Source organism: Tenrec ecaudatus, chromosome 18 (assembly GCF_050624435.1).
Source record: "Tenrec ecaudatus isolate mTenEca1 chromosome 18, mTenEca1.hap1, whole genome shotgun sequence".
In the NCBI taxonomy this organism is placed as follows: domain Eukaryota; kingdom Metazoa; phylum Chordata; class Mammalia; order Afrosoricida; family Tenrecidae; genus Tenrec; species Tenrec ecaudatus.
The window spans coordinates 9,476,089-9,498,886 of record NC_134547.1 but is presented as its reverse complement, the minus strand read 5'-3'; the positions used below and the strand labels follow the sequence as shown (position 1 = coordinate 9,498,886).

The 22,798-nt window shown below is 50.9% G+C and overlaps 1 protein-coding gene across 1 annotated transcript in view; it reads right to left on the bottom strand.

Annotated features, from left to right (window-relative positions):
- ODAD1 (outer dynein arm docking complex subunit 1) overlaps positions 1–22,798 on the bottom strand; it is a 29,432-nt gene that overhangs the window by 5,468 nt on the left and 1,166 nt on the right. Inside the window, exons 3-10 of the mRNA XM_075536913.1 lie at positions 22,513–22,702; positions 11,063–11,185; positions 10,734–10,847; positions 8,985–9,052; positions 8,024–8,211; positions 7,301–7,435; positions 6,678–6,760; positions 6,302–6,470 (exon numbers count right to left, since the gene is read on the bottom strand). Coding sequence (XP_075393028.1) covers positions 6,302–6,470; positions 6,678–6,760; positions 7,301–7,435; positions 8,024–8,211; positions 8,985–9,052; positions 10,734–10,847; positions 11,063–11,185; positions 22,513–22,702 — 1,070 coding nt within the window. The remainder of the gene's footprint in view (positions 1–6,301; positions 6,471–6,677; positions 6,761–7,300; positions 7,436–8,023; positions 8,212–8,984; positions 9,053–10,733; positions 10,848–11,062; positions 11,186–22,512; positions 22,703–22,798) is intronic.

Below are 22,798 nucleotides of genomic sequence, written 5' to 3'. Positions count from 1 at the left end.
CCCATCTCAAGAAATGAATCAACAACAATAGCCTGTTAAACCCTCTACAAAAAGGGGGGGCTTTTTATATAAAACAAATGTTTTCTTGAATTATAAGACATTTTCAATGAGTGTCGTGTGTGGATCCAGAGGAATTGTCCTGTAGAGATGAGCCCAGCACATTGATAAAGGATCAGCTTCCACACAAAAAAACTCACTGCCATTAAGTCGATTCCGGCTCATGACGACCCTATAGGACAGGGTGGAACTGCCCCTGTGAGTTTCAAGACTCTTTAAGGGGGTAAAAGGCCTCTTCATTCTCTGTAGGGGCAGCTGGTGGTTTAGAACAGCTGACCTTGCAGTTAGCAGCCCAATGTGTAACCCACTGCACCACCATGGCTCCTCAGGGAAGGAGAAACAGTTTCAAGACAGTTCCAGTTTGGTGTAAATATGACCCAAACCCACTTGGTTCTGACTCATAGAGAGGACTTGAACTGCTCCATGGGTTGTCTGGGCCTGTGAATTTCACAGACTATACCAAAAAAGCAAACTCGCTGCCATCGATTCGATGCCAACTCATGGGGACCCTATAGGACAAAGGTAAAACTGCCCCCCAGGGGTTTCTGAGACTGTAATATCATGGGAGTAGAAAGCTCCATCTTTCTCCTACTGCTGGTTTTGAACTGCTGACCTTGTGGATTGCTGCAGCCCAACGCAGAACCACTATTTCACAGGCTCATCTTTTCCCAGCTGAACTATGGATGAGCTCCAGCTGCTGGCCTTGTGGGCCACTTGAGGCTGGCTCTGGGTTTGTAAGCCACCCCGTTGGTGGGAATTCCACACGGAGCCCTGGGGACCTGGGAAATTGTCTGGAGGCAGCCGGCAAGCAGGCTGGCTGACTCCATTTCTTGGAAACTCTGGAAGAAAACAGAATCGAATCTATCTGCCTTGACACAAAGTGGTGACCTGAGGCCAGGACTTGGGAAGAGATGAGCTAGAAAAACAGAGGCGGTTTGGGAGGTGGGGGGGAAATTGGACTGTTTTCCCTCTTGGGGGTGGAGATTACCAAAGTGGTCCACTTCCCTTTCGCTGGGCCTGTTGGTGTTGAAAGTACCGGGTACTACGAAAAGAACCAACGGATCTCTCTTGGAAGAATAGTCAGAATTCCAATGTCCATTCTTTTCCAGTTTTCCTTCTTTAGTGCCCAGCTTAACCCTGACCCTAACCTTAACCCTAGTCCTCCAAGTGGGTCCTTTGCTCTTTTAACCCTTCAGTGTTAACCCTTAACACTTTAAGTGTTGAGTTGTGATAGTTAGGTTTATGGTGCCAACCAGGCCAATAGGAACACGTGGGCGGAGCTTCATCAGGTCGCAGCTTGATTGGAGGGCAACCCAGATAAATGAAGACGGCTGGCATACCCATCTCTCTCTTGTTCCCTGGTGGATTGGACCAGTGTGCTGCTGCTTTAGCTTGTTCTCTACCTCCACCAGTGTGCTGCACTATCTGTGGGCCAAGCCAACCCTGGATCACGTAGCTAGAGCATGAAGCTCCTTCGAGACCTGCTTCAGCCACGCTGCTGGTGTGTTTATCGCTTGAGCTTGAGGCTGGTGGATTCTGTCACCATGCAGCTCTTGAGTTGGAGACTGCATCTGGCCTGCTTTGCTAAGCTCCAGTGTCACTGACTGTTGCTGACCCACCCTGTTGTCTGCTGCCTTCAGCCTGAAGGAAGGCTCCACTGTCTGCTTCCTTGACCTTGGACCAGGCAGCCCAGTGAGTTGAAAACTTTCCAGTCTGTTAACTGCTCCATGGAAGTGAGCTGAACTGAGCCCTCTGTGCACTACTTGGCTGTTATATGCCTTCTCGCTGTATACACCTATCCATATATATGTAGATAATCTTAAGTGTCCTGGTTTTGCTTCTCTAGCGAACCCTGCCCAGCACAGAGGTCTTGAGCCACAGATATGCCCAGTGGAATCCTTCACTGGATTTCTTGACTACTGCTTACCAGAGTGTTGAACAAGTTCCACTCACAGAATGCACCTTGCTTGTTCCATCTTCGTGTATTTACTTTGCTGAGAGACTACCTATCTCCTGATTGGTCAGTTAAATACTCAATCTGCAAGCCCACCGTCCAGCACCACTGCTTCCAGGAAGCCCTCCCAGTTCCCACAGGCGAGCCCTACTTTGGGTTTGCCACTATCTTGAAATTGTGACCATTTTTTAGCAAGGGGGACCTGCGTTTTCATTCTGCCCAGGGTCCTGTAAGAGAGGTGGCTAGGAATAAAGGTTGAACATGATAGTGGGGCAGGAGGAAAATAAAAGGAAATAGAGGAAAGAACTAGGAAGCAAAAGACATTAGTAGAGGTATAAATATAGACATATACATATGTAAATATATTAATATATAATGACAGGGATATGGGTCTATGTACATATATTTGCATGTTAAGTATTAAGGTAGCAGATGGACATTGGGCCTCTACTCAAGTACTCTCTCAACACAAGAATACTTTGTCCTAATAACCTGGAATTCTATGATGCTCACCTTCCCAAAACAATCACTGTAGACAAAGCAGGTGCATACACAAATATGGTGAAGAAAGCTGATGGTGCCCGGCCATTGCAAGATACAGTGTCTGGAGTCTTAAAGGCTTGAAGTTAAACAAGTGACCATCTAACAGGAAAGCAAGACGGGCAACATGGAAGAAACACACCAACCTGTGTGATCATGAGGTGTCAATGGGATCAGGTATCAGAAGACCCAAAGCAAACAACCATACTGATGTGAACAAGGGCAGTCGGAGAGGAGACCCAAAGCCCATCTGAAGACAATTGGATATCCCCTCACAGAAGGGTCACAAGGAAGGGATGAGTCAGCCAGGGTGCAGTATAGTACTGACAAAACACACAACTTTCCTTTAGTTTCGTTGCTAAGGCAGTGGTTCTCAACCTGTGGGTCACAACCCTTTTGGAAGTCGAATGACCCTTTCACAGGGGTTGTCTATGACCATCGGAAAACACATAAATATTTTACAATATATAATCACATATTGTTTTGTGGTGAATCACTATGCTTTAATTAGGTTTAATTATGTTCAATTATTAACAAGGAAAATACATCCTGTAGGTCAGATATTTACATGACGATTCATCACAGTAGCAAAATGACCGTAATGAAGGAGAAACAAAAATCATTTTATGATTGGGGGGTCACCACCCCATGAGGAACTGTATGAAAGGGTCGAGGCATCAGGAAGGTTGAGAACCACTGTCCTGAGATCAGAGCTGGACCTGCAGAAGACGTGTCCCCCTGTGCACGCGTCCCACCCCATCTCTTAGATGGCTTTCCCACCATGCCCACTCGCTCATCTCTCATGCCACACACGGGGGCCCTCTGTGAACATGGCAATGGTCACTTCCTTGTTAGTCTCTGATGGGCTCAGCCTTGTTTGGGGGTGTTTTTTTGTTGTTTGTTTGTTTTCTTTCTGTCTCATCTCTCTCTGTACTCTGCAGAGCGTGACCACCCAGTTGACCCAAACAAAAAGAAATAATGTTTCGAAGTCGATTATGACACGTCGCAAGCTGATGGGACAGGTGGGACAGAGAACTGTTCCCCCTTTGGCTTTCCCAGGTTGCAAATCTTTGCTGGAGCAGAAAGCTCAATCTTTCTCCGGGCACCGCCCTCTTGGTAAGCCTCCAGGCACTTAACTCGCTGAGCCACCATGGCTCCTCCCTGGACTGCTCTAAATCAAAAGCAAAACTCCCCGTCCTCGATCGACTGGATGCCGGCTCACAGTGATGCCGTAGGTAGGAGCGTCCCTGTGAGTTTCTGAGACTGTCAACTCCTTACAAGAGGAGAAAGCCCCATCTTTCTCCCGTGGAGAGAATGGTGGTTTCGAACTGCTAACTTTGCAGATCTCAGCGCATTACCACTATGCCACCAGGACACACACACACACACACACACACACACACACACTCCACTCTCCACTCTCCAACAGCAATGTATTCATTTAACTTGCTGCATGCTCTCTCACGCACAGCTGTGGGGATTAGGCACATGCCATACCTCAGGTATGCGTCCACCTACAGTATCTGGGATGTCCTCTCTGCAGATGCCCAGGGGCCACTCACTCTTCACACAGGCGCCAATGGCTAGCACAGGTGCCAAGAAGCCAGTTCCCACTCTATACCGCCAGGTGGGGCTCCTGCCTGCTGCCCTCCATAAGCACTGTTTCTCTCCATGGTACACTGGCTGTCCATATCCAGTCTCATTCTCCGACCGCCCTCACCAGGGACCCTGGCCTCCCCGCTTTCAAAGGAGGAAATGAGCTAAGGAGGAGGAAATGCCAGGCAAAGGTTCACAAAGGATGGAGCTGGAATTCAAGCTCAAGCCTGCCTCTGGAGTACACGGCCAGGCTACTTCCTCCTGCACCCCATACCAATAAACAGCGCAGGTAAGAAGGGGATGATGGGATGAATACTGGATAGATGGATGGATAGAAAGATATATCTGAGAAAGACAGAAGGATGGATGTAGGATAGATAGAAGGGATATAAATGAACCTAAGATGGAAGGTGGATGTATACATGGGCACTGAGTACAAAATGGATATGTGGACCAATATGGAGACCGATGGATGGGTGGGAATTGGATAAGCCTATGGATGAAATATGGATGGATGAGTGTAGGATGAATGAATGGACAATGGATAGATAGATAGATAGATAGATAGATAGATAGATAGATGAAGATTGATGGATAAATGAATGGATGGGTGGATGGGCACAGGATAATTGAATTGACACTAAATAGGTGGATGGAGAGATGGATATGTATGTAGCCCGGACAGATGTATGGATAGTAGATGTAGAATGACAGATAGATATAGGGAGGATGGACAGACAGACAGGTGGATATAAAATGCATAGATGGGTGTAGGCTGGATAGACACTGGATGGATAAATGAATAGATCTAGGATGATGGACGGATGGGTGGATACAGGACTGATATGGATGGATATAGCTATAAGATGGTTAGGTTGATAAAGAAAGCTGATGGTGCCCGGCTATCAAAAGTATAGCATCTGGGGTCTTAAAGGCTTGAAGGTAAACAGGCGGCCATCTAGCTCAGAAGCAACAAAGCCCACATGACAGAAGCACATCAGCCTGTGTGATAACGGGTTGTCGAACGGATGAAGTACCAGGCATCAGAGAACAAAAAATCACATCATTGTGAATGAGAGGGAGTGGAGAGTGGAAACCCAAAGCCCATCTGTAGGCAACTGGACAGCCCCTTACAAAAGGGTCTCGGGGAGGAGATGAGCCAGTCAGGGTGCAGTGTAGGAACTATGAAACATACAGCTTTCCTCTAGTTCCTAAATGCTTCCTCCTCCCTCCGCCCCCCACTATCATGATCCCAATTCTATCTTACAAATCTGGCTAGACCAGAGCATGTACACTGGTACAGATAGGAACTGAAAACACAGGGAATCCAGGACAATTGATCCCTTCAGAACCAGTGGTGAGAGTGGCGATCCCAGGAGGGTCTAGGGAGGGTGGGTTAGAAGGGGGAACCGATTACAAGGATCTACATATAACCTCTTCCTAGGGGACAGACAACAGAAAAGGGGGCGAAGGGAGACGTCGGACAGTGCAAGATATGACAAAATAATAATTTATAAGTTATCAAGAGTTCATGAGGGAAGGGGGAGCAGGGAGCGAGGGGGGAAATGAGGAGCTGATTCCAGGGGCTTACATGGAGAGCAAATGTTTTGAGAATGATGAGGGTAACAAATGTACAAATGTGCTTTATACAATTGATGTGTGTATGGATTGTGATAAGAGTTGTATGAGCTCCTAATAAAATGATTTTTTTAAGATGGTTAGGTTAAGGATGGGTGGCTGTAGGATAGATGGATGGATACTAGAGAAACAGGTGAAAAAATACCAGAGAGATGGATACAGACGGTGCGGCCACTGGGTGGACGGGTAGATATAGAATGGATAGGACAGATCGATACAGGATAGACAGAGATTGGATAGCGCTATAGGGTAAATAGATAGGCTGGATTGATAGACACTGGAGGAATGAGTAGCTATAGGATGGATAGAGGTATAGGATAGATGGATATAGAATGGATGGAACAAATAGGATGGATAGACACTGGATGGATGGGTGGATATAAAATGGACAGATAAAAGAGGGTGCAGTCGTACGTGGAACCCACACGGCCAACCCAGAACATGGGCCTGCACACTCACCTCATGCTCCCAAATAAGGAAACCCCAGCTGGGGGAGAGGGCGCCACGGGTGCTCACCATCCTTAATCTTCGTCAGCAGCTGCCGGATCTCCTGGGAGCGGGCTTCAAGGGCCGAGGACTCTGCGGTCACCTCGTCCAATCGCTGCTCCAAGTCTGCCCGCTGCTGCCTGCGCAGGGAGCTCTGCGCCTCCGCCCCGGCCCGGCCACTCTGCATGGCCTCCTGCATCTGTGGGACAAAGGTGGGAGGGGCACTGGCCAGGGGCTGGGGCACCGGGCCTGGACGAGGAGGGGTGGACTGGAGGAGGAGGGGCGGGGCCTGAGGAGGAGGAAGGCTGATTTGGCGAGGAAGGGTAGGGACAGGGAGAGGGGAGGGAACCCAAGGGTATAATTAGGTGCCAGAGAGGAACAGCGAGGGGACTTGGGCCTCCCTCACCTCCGTGATCTCCTCCCTCAAGCGCTCCAGCTCCGAGTTCTGCTCGTTAATGAAGTTGAACTCAGCGAAGTTTCGTTCCTCAACTAGTGCAGAGCCAGGTAAGACGGGGTCCAGGGAGACGCGGAGGGACAAGAAAGAGGTATTTGGACAGAAAGACAAGAGAAATGGAGAGACCAAGGTCAGGTGGACCAAGACGAGATGTCGATAAAGAGGCAGGGGACGCAGAGAGAGAACAGAAACACCCGAGCGACTTGGAGCGACCCGGGTACAAACCCCAAGAAGCAGATCGAGGAGAGAAACGGAACGGGGTGTCGGGGGGTCCCGTGGCACAGGAATGGGGAGAGGAGAAAAGAGGACAGGGGCAGAGCAACCAGGGGAAGGGATGGAGAGCGGGGAGGCCACACAGGATCGGAGGCGGGCAGAGGAGGGAAGCCGGTGAGAAGGGGAGCGGGGGGGGGGGGAAGGCAACTTGGGTGCCTCCCACCCAATTCCCGCCTGTACTGCAGCCCCCAGGTGGAGACCAGAGACCAGGGTCCGGGTGGAGTGGACACTTAGTCGGGAGGTGCTGGGACGCAGCCCTTGGCTCCCTCCCTCGGAGACCCCCATCTGCAGGCCCCACTCACCCTCCAAGTACTTCTCCACCAGCGTGTCCGGGTCGCTCTCCCCGGTCATCTGGGACAGCTTCTTCAGGGCGTCCTCGTAGCGCAGTACCAGCTTCTCCTGCGAGGTCTTGCGGAGGCCTTGGGCCACTTCGCGATCTGACCCAAGAGACTTGGAAGAGTGAGGGCCCAGCAGGCCAGAGAGCAGCGCTACAACCCACTTCCTTCTACACAGGCCCCGCCCTTCAAAGCCCCCCCCTCTTATGCCCCACCCTCCTGATGCCCTGTCCCCTCCAGTTGCCCATCCCAACTCTGAGAGCCCAAAGCCCTGCCCTTCAGGCACGTCCCATCCTTCTGAGACCCTGCCTACTGAAGCCCCGCCCTCCCCCTATCCAAGGCCCACCCCTCGGCTGCCAGGCCCATCTGGGGACTGCCCTCCCAAGGCCTTGTCCGGCTAAAATCTTCCACATAACCCACCCTTCTGCGGCCCCACCCTCCCTAATCTCCGTCTTTCTGAAGCCCCGCCCACTGAAATCCTACCCTCATTGGGCCCCGCCCTTCCCCAGACCCCGCCCCCCACCCCGCATCTTTAGGGGCACACACTCCCAAGATCCTGCCCTTGGAGGCTCCTCCTCCCGAGCCCCGCCCCGCGTGCTGCACCCCCTGCCAACCTGGCCTGCCCGAAGCCAGGAGACCTGAACTATGCACTACCACCTGCCCTCCCTCCGCCCCTCAGCCCGGCTGTACCCCGCTGCGCCCGCTTCTCCAGGATCGCGGGGTCCGGCTGCCGCTCGTTGTTCTTGAGTGTCAGGAAGTTGTGCAGCTGCTCCAGGTGCGCGATCTGCCGCTGCAGGCCCTGCACCTCCGTCTGGCTCTGCGCCACCTCCTTCTCCGCCCGCTCCCGCAGCAGGCCCATCTTGCTCTTCGCTTCCTCCCTGGGGGGCAGCGGAGCAGGGGGCGCAGGAGGAATCAGCCCAAGGTCCATCGAGGGCATTGGGGGTTCAGTTGGGGGTGACGCTGGGGCTAGGGGAGGGCCACCAGACACACGCAGCCCGGGGCAGGAAGGGAAGCCCCTAAGAAGGTGTAGGATGGAGGTGGATATTTCCCACCCTAATTCACCCCATCCATTGCTGCCGCTGCTGGGGGCAGGGGGTCAGGCTGGTGGGAGACCCCCAAATGAGACTAGGGTAGTCAGGGAGGAAACTGAAGGCCCCAATGAACAGAGGCAGGAGAGGCTTGTGACAATTCCTTGTAACAGCATTCAACATGCCCTGGGCGTCCCAGGTGGGCAGGACAGGCCAACCGAGAGGAACCAGCAATGGGACTTGGTCCCAAGGAGCTGGGTGATCAGTGGGGGAGGGAGGCAATGGGGAAGCTGTATGACTGGATCAGAATCCGTTCCCATGGTCCGTCCCCAAAACATCCAGGCCCATTAGGAAGAGCAGGACCCCTGGTGGGCATAGTGGGTAAAGTGGGGGGCTCCTAGAGTCTGCAAGGTCAGCAGTTCAAATCTGCCAGCTGCCTCACCAGAGGAAGATGAGGCTGTCTGCTCCTAGAAGATGGACAACCCCGAAAACCCACAGGGGCAGCTCCACTCTGTCCTACAAGGCTTGCTATGAGCTGAAACCCACGGGAAGGTTGTGAGTGAGTTAAGAAGCCTCAGGTCATCTGGAGTCACCTGGGCCCCGCCCCCTGGGGCCCTACCTACCTGACTGTGTAGGCCGAGGTGGAGGAGACCATGAGGGTGTTGACAGTCTGCCGCAGGTGCTGAATCTCCTGGGGGTGGGAGAAGGATCCCAAAACAGGCCTCACTTCTAATGGCTGGCTCCTATCAGTCTCCTCTCCCCACCCTGCACCTCCCCCCAAAGAAATGGCATTCCAGTGCCTCCAAAATGTGCACCACCTGCCACCACTACCCCACTATTAACACCCCAACACCCCACTACCACTACCTCACCAACACACCAATACCCAACTACCACTACCTCACCAATACCCCACTACCACCACTTCAACACCCCACTACCACCACCTCACCAACAACTCACCATCACCACCACTACCTCATCAACATCCCACCAACACCACTCCAACACCAGCACCCCACCAACACCGTACTTTCAACCCATCACCACCACCACCCCAGTACCACTACCTCATCAACAACCCACCACCCACGACCACCACCTCACCAATAACCCAACACCAACAGCCCCCTAACACCTATCACCACCAACACTGCAACACCACCACCCCATTCCAATTCATCCCCACCACCACCCTAGCCCACCACTGCACCTTGGAGGTGCCGGGGCATCATGGGAAGGGTGATAGAGACAAGTCAAATGACATGCTGGACCGGTCATATTGGCAGGTCAGTTGCACAAGACCTCTTCCAAGGGTTTGAGAGCAAGGTTGTCACCCTGGGGACTAAGGTGCACCTGAACCCAACCATGGGATTTTCGATGGCTTCGCATGCTTGTGAAAGTTAGACAATGTGGGTGGGGGAGGGAGGGGTTAAAAGGGGAACTGATAGCAAGGGCTCAAGTAGAAAGAAAATGCTTTGAAAGCAAGGATAGCAACCTATGTACAAATGTGCTTGATACAATGGATGTATAGCTGGTTCTTCTTTTTAGATTGTTCTAGAGCTGTGAGAGCCCCCATTAAAATGATTTAATTTTGAAGTTAAACCATGAATAAGGAGGACTGCAGAAGAACCGATGTCTTTGAATTACGACACTGGTGAAGAAGATGGACAGAGGTGCGGACTGGCGGGAGAGCCAACGGATCTCTGCTGGGAGAAGCAGAGCGAGGACGCCCCTGAGAGGTGAGGGTGGCGAGCCTTCGTCTCACATCCTTGGGCCAGGTTATCAGGAGAGAGCGGTCCCTGGGAAAGGACGCCTTGCTTGTGAAGTAGAGGGTTGGTGACAAAGAGGAAGACCTTCTATGGAAATGGTGGCTCCGACATAGCCCCCATGGGGAGGGAGGCACAGGACGGGGCAGTGTTTCGTTCTGTGGTTGGGGTGGACTCGCTAGGAGTGAGAACCACACAGAGGCACCTAATGCCACCAACAGCTTTTCTGTGCTCCGGAATTATTCAAAACAGAAGCAGCAAACTGGGAGAGAGGCACAGAGAAAGGGGAGACAGGAGACAAAGAGAAAGGGAAAGAGGTAGAAAGGGCAGAAATGGGCTTCTTCCATGCACACCACAGGTGACTGAGGTGGCCCTCGCAGGGACACGGTCTTGCTGGCTAGCTGTTGACCTTGGTTGACAATAGTCCAAGGGCCCTCTTGTTCTCTGCAAATCCCAGTAGAGATCAGATGATCAAAGGAGTCCAGGCACGTTTTCGGAGTCTCTACCCCAGAAGCGTTTGGCTCGGGGCCTTCTGGACTCTGGGAGGCAGAGTATGGAAGTGAAGCGGGGAGGGTGGGATGGTTCCCAGGGTGCTCGGCCGACCTTGTGCAGCTTGCGATCCACGTTCAGATAGCGGTTCCTCTCAATCCGAAGCAGGTCCAGCTCCTCCCGCAGCGTCGCGTTCCGCGCCAGCTGGATGTCAAAGCGGCAGGTGACCTGAGAAGGCAGCAGTCCACTTGAGGCCTGGCTCCTCCGGGTTCAGCAGGAATTGTGGGGAGAGGGGGGCGGTCCCCTGAGCAGCAGCACACACACACACACACACACACACACACACACACACACACACAAACACACGGGCCCATCAGTCTTCTCTTCAGAGGGCCCATCCAGACCCATGAGATCCTGGAAAGAGCTGGGCGCCTGGCCCTCACCCTGTCCAGCTGGTCTTCCAGGATCTTGATACGCCTCCGGACCTTGACCTTCTGGACCATGATGAGGGCAGGGGCCTTGGCACTCTTCTGACGGGTCCCGAGCCGTTTCTCCCACTCCCGGATCTGCAAGGCAGGCAGGAGAGCCTGTTGGTTGGCCTTGATCAGGGGAGGTTGAATGACCCGGGTTTGTTTGGGTTTTTTCGTGGGGCGGAGGGGGGATGAAGAGGAGGGGGAGTGGCCAAGGGAGGCTGACGCCTGCCTCATTGTGGCAGCGATTCAACCATAGCATTTGGCCCTGGCAGCCGTAGCCCGATTCCAGAAATCACAGAGATAGGCCTAGAAATGGGCATGTGTCTCCGGCTGAGCCAATCAAATCCTTTCCTGAGATTTTGGATTTTGGAAGGAAACACGTGGCCCAATAGAATCCCTGCCTGTTTGTTTTTGGCGGGGTGGGGTGGGGTGTGGAAATGCATGGACCAATGGAATCCTTTCCTGTTCTTTCGGGGTAAATGCATGGGCCAATGGAGTATTCTGATGGCTTTTGGGGGAGGTTGGAGGGGGACAGGGGCAGAAAGCAGAGGCCAGTGAAATCCTTTCCCAATATTTTGGAAGAAAACCCAAAGGCAAATTGAATTCCTGCCTGGTATTGGGTGTGTTTGTTTGCAGGGGGAGTGAGGGATAGGGGGCATGCATGGGCCAACTGAATTATTTCCAAATAGAGAGGGGAAATGGGCAAATGTGATCTTTCCTGGTATTTCCAGGAAAATGCATGTGCCAACGGAATCCTCTCCTAGTGTTTTTAGGGGGAAATGCAGGGGCCAATGGGATCCTTTCCCGGGGTCTGAGGGGAAACCACGTTGGCTAGGAGGAGGACATGCCATAACTGCCTCTCTCGTAGTCTCCACACCTGCAGGATCCCGAGAGATTGAGGCCAATCCACAGGAGTGAGCTTTGCTGCCACCCCAGTCCCTGGGTCTGGTGATGCTGGAGAGAGCCAGCTGCCCACCAGTCCCTCTCATCAACATCGTCACCCTTACTCTGTTGTCCCACGCCAACCGGGAGTGTCTCGAGGACTGAGGTCTTGTCACTTCTGGCCCCTGCTGTGAGCATGTGAAATGGTGCCCTGACACGTGGGAACGGGGTGGGGTCTGCTGAATGAGGGAATCACTCAACAGGGTGCTTCCACCAAGCCCTGGTGGCGCTGTGGGTTGGGCATCAGGCTGCTAACCACCAGGTTGGAGATTCAAAACCCACACGCCACTCTGCCAGAGAGCGAGAAGACTGTCTGCTCCCATAGAAACGTGGTCTCAGGAACTACACGGAGAGTGGTTATGAGTCAGAATTGACTCGGTGGTAGTGGGGTTTGTTCTCAGTGTGTGTGTGTGTGTGTGTGTGTGTGTGTTCCCAACGTATGTGCCAAGGCACCTTATAGGGACCCTGTAGGACTGGGTAGAATTGCCCCTAAGGGTTTCCAAGACTGTAACTCTTTACAGGAGTAGAAAGCCTCATCTTTCTCCCGAGGAGCGGATGGTGGTTTCGAACTGCTGACCTTGCAGTTAGCCGCCCAAAGTGTAACCTGCATCACTGTTCAAAGGGGTGTTATGGGTTGAGTTATGACCCCTAAAAAGAGTAGGCAATCCTAACCCCCCATTCCTGTAGATAAAGGAGCCCTGGGGTAGTATAATGGTTTAATTGCTCGACTAGCTGCTAACCAGAAGGCCGGCAGTTCGAGTCCACCCAGGAACTCCTCCAGAAAAAACTCCTGGCAATCTGCTGCCCTAAACATGACAACCTGGGAAACCCCATGGGGAAGGTCTATTCTGTCCAGTAGGATTGCTATGAGCTAAAACTGTCTCACTAGCTGTGAGAGTGTATGAGACAAATTCTTTATTCTCATAATTAAGAAGCCTGGCAGGCCAGGGTCCTGGGTGGAGGGAGGCCTTCACACTTGTGAGTTAGAGATGAGTCCCAATCACATTCTTGTAACCAAGATTGATCCCCACAATATCCCCCCATCACAGTGCTGCCTTAAAGTGATCGCTTACAAGCACATGGCTGATTGCTATCCCGGGGACAGCTTATCTGTAGGAGCAGACAGGTTGCTATTATTCTCCCTGCTCAGGGGACAGTCACTCCCCCTTACCTGCTCCCAGCACTGGTGTTAGGGTACTCCTCCAATGAGCTCAGGGACCCCTAAGGCTAGGGTACAGCCCACTTTGTTATGTATGTGGTGACCTGTAATTAGGGGGGCTTGCATGCCCCCAGAGTATATAAGGTGTTATGAGAATACAATCTCTCTCTCTGCTTGGACCTGGTTCCTGAAGCCATAACGCAGGTATGCACCCCCAAACTTTTGTCAGTGTCTTCATTTCTTCCCTTTAACGACACAACCATCCCTTCGGACCTATCCAGACGTGGGTCTGGATCTTACAACCAGCAAACAGCAACGTTTCGATTCTAACGTCATCCTGTTCAGGGAACCATATCATACGTGTAACCATAAACAAGCCCACTTCTTCTGCCCTCTGTTCAATTCCGGGTGGGAGCAGCCCCTATGACGGAAGAGAACTGCCTCATACAGTTTACTCCTGATGCCAATCGTGGGTTACACGTTGGGCTTCTAACTTCAAGGTCAGCCGTTCAAAACCACCAGCAGCTCCAAGGGAGAACAATCAGGCTGTTTGTTCCTGGAAAGAGTTCCAGTCTCGGAAACCCACAGAGGCAGTTCCACCCTGTCCTATAGGGGCCTTCTGAGTCTGAATCAACTCGGGGCATGAGGAAGGCCCCCCTCACTGGTGAGGCAACGAATGCTCTTCTTTAAAACCACCACCGAAAATGGTGCCTCTGTAACCACAACTAAAAGCTCATTGCAATCCAGTGGCTGAGAATGACCCTCCCACAAACCAACTAACCATCCAGCCCACTTGGCCTCACAGTGACCCACAGGACAGGGACCCAGCTGCACCTATGGGTTTCGGAGAGGGTAATTCTTCACAGGAGTAGAAAGCCCCGTCTGTCTTCTGCAGAGTCGCTGGTGGTTTCGAACTGGCAGCCCGGAGGTTACTTAACAGCTCCGCGCGTAACCACTACGCCAGCAGCACTAATTAACTAAGAGGGGATGTTTTACGTTGGCAGGCGGCTGGAGGTAATGCACACGTTCGACACTGGATGGCAGTACATAACTTTCAAGCATGTTTTTCTCAGCTACCACAGCGCATCGTAACGTTTTTCAACCATTGTGATAAAAAGCAAATACCCCAAAATGTGAGCGGGAGGGTGAGGGTGGGGGTGGAACTGTGCCGATTTGTACAAGTACCTTCTCTGTATTATTTCTCACAACTGCATGCGAACCTACAATTATCTCAAGACAGTTTTCAATGGAAAAAAATGGTAAGCACGTGCTGTCTGAAACTGGTGGCTAGGAGAAAAAATGAGGAGCTGATACCAAGGGCTCAAGCAGAAAGTAAATGTTTTGAGAATGATGATGGCAACAAAGTTACAAATGTGCTTGATACAATGGATGGATGTGTGGATTGTGATAAGAGTTGTAAGAGCCCCCAATAAAGTGATTAAAGCATTAAAAAAACTGGTGGTTAAGGGTTACACATTGGACAGCTAAACTCAAGGTCAATAGTTCGAAACCTAGACAGGGCTTTCTACTCCCTTAAAGAGTTAGTCTCAGGCAAATTCACAGGGGCAGTTCTACCTTGTCCTCTAAGCAGCGGTTCTCAACCTTCCTAATGCCAAGACCCTTTAATACAGCTCCTTGCTCGACCATAAAATCATTTTCGTTGCTACTTCAGCACTGTAATTTTGCTACTGTGATGAATCGGGTGACCCCTCTGAAAAGGTATTCGACCCACAAAGGGGTCGCGAAACACAGATTGAGAACCGCTGTCCTATAGGGTCGTGAATTTGGTTTGAGGAGCGAGTCGAAAACCCCAAGGCATAATTGGGTATGGTTGGGCTGCGAACCTCAAAATCCCCAGTTCGAACCCAGCAGCCGCTCTGCGGAAGAAAAAGGAGGCTGCTTGCTCCCCCAGAGACTGACGACCTCAGAATCTCACTTCAGAATCGGGCTCCCTGGGAGTGGGTGTGGTTGGGAGTTTGACCAAAAGTCAAGGTGGGGCAGCAAAGGTGGGTGGCTATGTCCACTCAGCTTCCAAGGCTTCAAAACGTTGCGCGGGGCCCAGTTGGCACCTGCACCTGACGTTGAAGTGACTGTGGGTTTTATCAATAAAATACAAGCGGTTGAAACCCACCGACTGTTCCACGGAAGAAAGACTTGGCTGCCGGCTCCCGTAAGGACGGCCGCCTTGGAAGCCCTCTGGGCAGTTCTACTCAGTCACACGGGTCGCTGTGGGGTGGCATTGACCCCGCCACAATGGATTTGGGTTAATGGGTTTAGTGGGGGTGGAGGTAGGGGCGGGTGTTGAACCACGGATCTTTCCTTTAGCGGTGAAGCGCTTTAACCACTGCACCACCAGGACTTCTTCCATTAGTTGTTGTCAAAGCGGATCTGACTCCTGGCTGACCCCACGTGCTGGCGACCTCACGTGCCCGTGCACAGGCTGATCCGCAGGCTGGGTCTGACCTGCCAATGGTAAAGTGCTTAACCCTTTTCCAACACCCCAATCCCTCAAAAACCGAACCCACTGTCACCGAGTGGATTCCGACTCCCAGAGACCATGCCTAAGGCTTCTGAGACTTTCTAAATCTTTCTGGGAACCGGAAGCCTCATTTTGCTCCCACAGAGAGACTGGTGGATTTGAACCTTGGACCTCATGATTAGCAGGCCAAAGCCCACACTGCAGTGTCCTCAGGGACTCCTCTGGATGGCATACTCTTTCATTGTACAAATCCCCTACAATTACTGTAATCAAATATTCATGGGCGCCTGGGTTGTTTCGTTTGGGACTCGCATGAGTGAATAACGCTTCTATTAACTGTTTTGCATGGGTCCTGCTTTCTGGGGCACAGGCCCAGAAGAGAAACTGCCGGGGGGCGGGGGTACTAACCACAAATCAGATTCCATCTTCTGTGGAAAGGGAATTTGGATTGACCTTCAGGCACCGGATTTTCTTTGGAAACACCCTAGGGTTAGGGAAAGATGGAAGACCAGATGTGTTCCCAGGTGATGGAGTGGACTTTTAAAATGACCATTGCTCTACCTTACAAATCCGGCTAGATGAGAGCATGTACATGGGTACAGATAAGAGCTAGAAACATAGGGAATCCAGGACAGATAAACCCCTCAGGACCAATCACAAGAGTAGTGGTAACAGGAGAAGAAAGGGAAGGTGGGGAGAGAAAGAGAAACCGATCACAATCTACATATAACCCCCTCCCAGGGGGACAGACAACAGGAAATCGAATGAAGGGAAGGAAGTGGTCAGTGTAAGACATGAAAAACAATAATATTTTATGAATTATCAAGGGTTCATGAGGGAGGGGTTGGGAAGGGGTAGAAATGAGCTGATACCAAGGGCTCAAGTAGAAAGAAAATGTTTTTTAAATGATGATGGCAACCTATGTGCAAATGTGCTTGACACAATGGATGCATGTATGGATTGTGATAAGAGCTGTAAGAGCCCCCCAATAAAATTATTTTTAAATAATTATAAATATTTTTAAATGATTATTGATTAATGAGATTTCAAGGGAACTCAAAGACCCCTGGAGACTCTGATCAAGACCATGTGCTAAAAGCTCACTGCCATCCAGTGGATTCCAATTCAGCGACAGGGCGGACTGTCCCTGAGGTTTTTCCGAGGCTGGAACTCTTTGACGTAGGTAGAAGGGAAAGCCCCGTCCATCTTCCTCCCTCGGAGTGGCTGGTGGTTTCACACCACTGTCCTTGTGGTGAGCTGCCCAAGGCATAACCACCATGCCGCCAGGGCCCCAGACCATCTGGTGTTTCGGATCATTTGCATATGTCTTCTATGGGAGTTTAGAAGCGACTCTCCTCAGAAGCAACAAAGCCCACAAGGAAGAAGCACACCAGCCTGTGACCATGAGATGTCAAGGGGATCAGGTATCAGGCATCAAAGAACGAAAAATCATATCATTGTGAATGAGGGGGAGGGCAGATTGAGGAATCAAAGCCCATCTGTAGGTAATGGGACATCCCCTTACAGAAGGGTCATGGGGAGGAGACGAGCCAGTCAGGGTGCGATGCAGCAATGATGAAGCATACAACTTTCCTCTAGTTCCTAAATGCTTCCTCCCGCACCCACTAGCATGATCCCAATTCTACCTTACAAATCTGGCTAGACCAGAGGACGTACACTGGTACAGATGTGAACCAGAAATACAGGGAAACCAGGACAGATGGTCCCTTCAGGACCAGTGGTGAGAGTGGCAATATCGGAGGGTGGAGGGAAGTGGGGTGGTAAGGGGAAACCAATTATAAGGATCTACATATAACCTCCTCCCTGGGGGATGGACAACAGGGAAGTGGGTGAAGGGATACATCGGACAGTGTAAGATATGACAAAATGATAATTTATAAATCATCAAGGGTTCATGAGAGAGGGCGGGGGCGGGGAAAGAGGGGATAAATGAGGAGCTGATACCAAGGGTTCAAGTAGAAAGCATATGTTTTGAGAATGTAGAAGGCAACAAATATACAAATGTGCTGGACATACAATGGATGTATGTATGGACTGTGATAAAAGTTGTATGCGCCTCCAATAAAAATGATTTAAAAAATTTTTTAAAGCAAGTCTCATGAGCAATTACAAGCTCTGGATTCTGACTGCCTCCTTGTCCACAAGACCAGAAGAACTGGAGTCTACGGAGCATTTCAATCTGGGTGTCTCTAGGCCCATCCCAATCAAAAGAGGGGAGGTGTGGAACAGAATTTCAAAATTCTCTCGTTGAATCCAGACCTCTGGAGCCAGGGAGGCTGATGACCTCCTGAGGAACTCTCAAAGCTTGAATCCAAACGAGGCCCTGAAATCATCTTTCAGCCAAACACAGGTCACACCCGACGACATTCCCTTTAAAAGGAACCGTGCTGTGACTGTTCTTAAGTACTTGTAATCGTGAGTAATAAGTCAACTCATACGGTGTGGCCGTGTGTCATTTGGTGTTGTTATCATTCCTGTGCCAGCTTCCAAAGAAAACCATAGATGAGATTTCATAAGAGATCAATAATAAAAGTAAATAAGAATGTAAAGGGGGGGGAGAATAAATAAATTAATTAATTGATTGATTTAAAAAGAAAAGAATGTAAGGGGGGAGGGGATGCATTCAACTTACACAAGAACTGACTTACAACAGAGTTGGGACAAAAACGAGTTATAAATTACGAACTACCTAAAAGAACTGTTTGCCGACTTAGAACGTCTGCATTAAGTTTTATACACTTCTAAAGAGTGGCCCGTCTGCAGGCTCAGGATTATGAACGAGTCCCGTTCCTAAATCTGCCTTAAAATCTAATTCTGATGTCAATAGGAATCCTTACATAGGCAGCATATCCAATGTCCACGAGCCATATGTTTGCTTTAGTGTGTAATGCAGCTGTCTATTCTGAACATTAAAGAAATGTCCCGGGAACCGGTCACAATGATCTACCTATAACCCCCTCCCTGGGGGACGGACAACAGAAAAGTGGGTGAAGGGGGAAACCTGGTCAGTGTGAGACATGAAATAATAATAACAATTTCTAAATTATCAAGGGTTCATGAGGGAGGGGGGATGAGGAACCGATACCAAGGGCTCAAGTAGAAAGAAAATGTTTTGAAGATGATGATGGCAACAAATGGATAAATGGGTGGATGGATTGTGATAAGAGCTGTACGAGCCCCCAATAAAATGTTTTTTTTAAAAAAAGATAACCAAAACCAAAAAAGTTCTAGTTTCCAGATACACAGAAACATGTTTAACACAGTAACACAGGAGTAACCATATTAATACTTCCAGGCACCTTACCATGAATTGCTCCTTTGTTATTACTAACCCAGTTGTATGTGCCTCTGGTTTTTAATATCAGGTTTATGGGGGCTGGTTAGTCAGTAGGTGGTGCTTAAGAGTTGGATGTTGGTAACGAGGCTGGGGGCTGTCTGTGTTTGCGATCAGATGGGAGACAGCATTTGAAAGGCTAGATGAGAAACTCAGGTGCAGATGAATTTGGGTCAGAGGGTGTCAAGTCAGTGTCAACACACAGCAACCGCCACTTTCCCCAGAACAAGACACCGTCCAGTCCCGCACCGTCCGCCCTTACAGTTGTTCTGTTTGAGCCCCGGGCTGCAGCCACTGCGTCCATCTCCTGAGGGTCTGTTCTCTTCACTGGACAGTGACAGTGGAAGTGCTGGGAAAGGTGGTCAAGAAAAGTGGCACCACCTGAAGACAAATGTCACCCGGTATCACTGTGTTGTGCGTGCAGAAACTGTTGGTGTGGAGTGTGTGTGTGCGTGCGTGTGCGTGCGTGTGTGTGTGTGCCCGCGTGCGCATTCCCCAGAGCAGATAAATAGACAAACCAACAAAAAGAAGGTCTCTGCTGTATGGGGAACTTCCTAGTGAGCGGAGGCAGCCTCCAGCCCTGGGGATCACCCCTTACAACTGGAGGTGCTCTTGGGAGGGAGGGGGTGCGGTCCCAGAAGCAGCCTCTGGATTATCAAGGACCTGGGTTAGCTGACTCTGATGTGGTGGTGCCAGCCGACCCTGTTTCCTGTCCTGAGATCGTCGATCGGTTTCCATCGACCGGGTACTGAGTTACAGCCTATTTATGCCCTGTGGGTGTGACTGTCCAGCTGAGCCTAAAGCCACGGCTTGTCAGTGGACCAAGTGGATGCAGCCCCAATCACAGCATAGTCCTGCCTTTCACTTTAATGGACCATAAGTAGGGGGTAGGGGGGATGACCACAACATTGTTCCCAGCTGCCCTCTATGGTTTCCCAGGTGGAAATCCTTCCAGGACCCAGTCACCCAGGCATCACCAGGTCTTCCTTCGGCTGAGCTGCTGGGAAGGTATGAACGCCCAACCTTTTGGTTGGCGTCCAAGAGCTTGTGTTCAACCATTGTGCTACAGAGGCGCTTTCGTGTACAAAAAATCAAAAACCGCTGCCATCAGATCAGTTGGCAATTCAAATTCATAGTGACCCTATAGAGCAGTGGTTCTCAACCTGTGGGTCGCGTCCCCTTTGGGGGGTCAAAAGACCCTATTGGAAAACACATAAGAATTTCACAATTGCATATTGTTTTGTGATTGATTGCTATGTTTTGATTATGTTTAATGATGTTCCATTTATAACAAGGAAAATACATCCTGCCTATCAGATCTTTCCATGGCGATTCATCACCGTGGCAACATGACGGTGATGAAGTAGCGATGAAAATAATGTTATGGGGGAGCGGGGTCACAGCGTTAGGAAGGTTGAGAACCAATGCTCTAGAGACAGTTTTCCAGGCTGTCAAGGAGCCCTGGTGGCCGAGTGATTACACGTCAGGCTGCTAACGGCGCGGCCACCAGCCTGTCCAAGGGACAGAGATGAGGCTTCCTATTCCCATAATGAGTTACAGTCTCAAGAAAAAACAACAAAAGTTACAGTCTCAGAAATCCATAAGGGGCGTGTGAGTCAGAATCCACTTGATGACAGCGAGTTTTGTGAGTACAGACACATATGAGATATGTCGATGTGTGTCTATATTGTTAGACATTAATATATATTATTGTACACCATCCATATTGCATATGTATATATTATATGTGTGTCTCTATATGATGTGTATCTACATCTTCATGTGTCTCTGTACGCGCAAACTGGGTCACAGTGAGTCATCATCAAAAAAGAAAAATAAAGCTTCAAAGGTCCCTGCCCTAGAAAAGCCCACTTACTTCCCAGGTCGGGCAGCCAGGCCGCGGGGGAGATGGGATTAGAGACCTGTCTAGACTCTTCTTTCTCAAAGGCGGCGCTGCTGCCAGGCCCCCACCCACGCTTCCAGAGGCAAAAAAAAAAAACATAACCACTAAATTAAAGGAACCTGCTGCCCTGAAGCGGAATCTGACACTCACAGCAGCCCCATGAAAACGGAATGGAACTGTGCCCTGGGCTTTTCTTGGCCGTGACCCTGACTGGAAGCTGATCTCCATACTTTGCTTCTGAGGCTCCTCCACTGGGTGGATTGGAACTACCAGTCTTTGCATTCATCTTCAAGTACCAACCGTTGGCCCCATCAGGGACCTCTGCCCCTCCCTTTACTCAAAAAAAAAAAAAAAAGACACTTTCAGGGGATCCTGACTCAAATCCACTGCCATTGAGTGGTCTCCAACCCATAGTGACCCTACAGGGTCAGACAGAACTGGCTCTTGGGGTTTCCGTATCTTTAAATCTTTGTAGGGGCCGACAGCCTCAGCTTTCTCCCAAGAAGTGGCTAGTGGGTTTGAACCACCAATCTGGCGCTTAGGTATGCCTGACCCACAGTGCTACCAGGTTCCTTTGGGATCACTGTAAATAAACATTTTTTTCTAAGCTCCTTTACATTTCATTCCAAGTCATGCCCGTCGCCACCACCACCGCCACCACCCCTCTCTTTAAGGCACCTCACATCCAGGTAGCAGACCAACACACCACCAAAACCTTTCAAACCAGCCAGTCCCATAATAGGATGCCCAAGGCTGTGGCCTTTCCAGACTTTCAATAAGGACCAAGGAAGGCGGATAGATGCATTTGAATTGTGTATACACTAGTCACAGCACCTAGTGGATGGCCAAAAGAACAAACACAGCAGTCTTGGCAGAAGTACAGCCAGAGTGCTCTGTATGCAGAAGAACAGAGAGCCTCGAGACTTCTCACACGCATGCTTTGGACATGTGATCAAGAGACCAATCCCTGCGGAAGGACATCGTGTTTACTAAGGAAGAGGGGCAGCGAAAAAGAGGAAGACCCTCCAGGAGATGGATTGATTGACACAGTGGCTGCAACAATGGGCTCAAACCTAACAACGGTGAAGATGGTCTGAGGCTGGGCAGTGTTCCCTTCTGATGCCCCTGAGGGGGCTATGAGTCGGGACCAACTCCCCAGCACCCAACAACCACCATCTTTCTGGAAAGGGGCTTTGGTAGCACTGTGGGTTAGGCATGTGGGATGCTAACCACTAAGTCAAAGTTCAACCCCACACCTGCTCCATAGGAGACAGGTGCGGCTGTCTGCTCTCATGAAGACTTGCTGTCTTAGAAACCTTATACAGGGTCGCTGTGAGTTGGAATCAACTCTGTCTATGGTCGTGGGTTCTCATTTGCCCAGGAGTAGACAGCCGCATCTTTCTTCCTCTGCACCGCTGGCGGGGACCGCCCACTTTTCCATTTCCAGTAGCCGGAACTCTTCCCTGCTGTGTCCCTATAGGGGTCGTTAGCAGCCAACTCATTGGATGCCCCAGTTTGCAGGTGAGGAAAGGGAGGCCACTGATTTCTGATCAGGGTTCCAGCTGCCTGGGCGCGCACCCACCTGCTGCTCCAGGGCTCTGTTCTGCTCCTGCAGTTCCTCCACCTCGGCCTGCGCCTGATCCCTGCACCGGAGTAAGCGGCCCATGTGCTCCACGCGTTGGCTGTCCCGCAGCCTCTTCACCTGGTTCTGCGCCACGCTGATCTGCACCTGCAGGCTGGCCCGCCTCTCCTCCAGGCGCCGGATCTCCTCCCTGCAAGGGCGCTGGGCGGCTGGGATCCGGAATCCTCCCTTGGGGCTCCCCTCACGCCCCCCACCCACCCCACGCCGGGGGGGGGGGGGGGGCGTG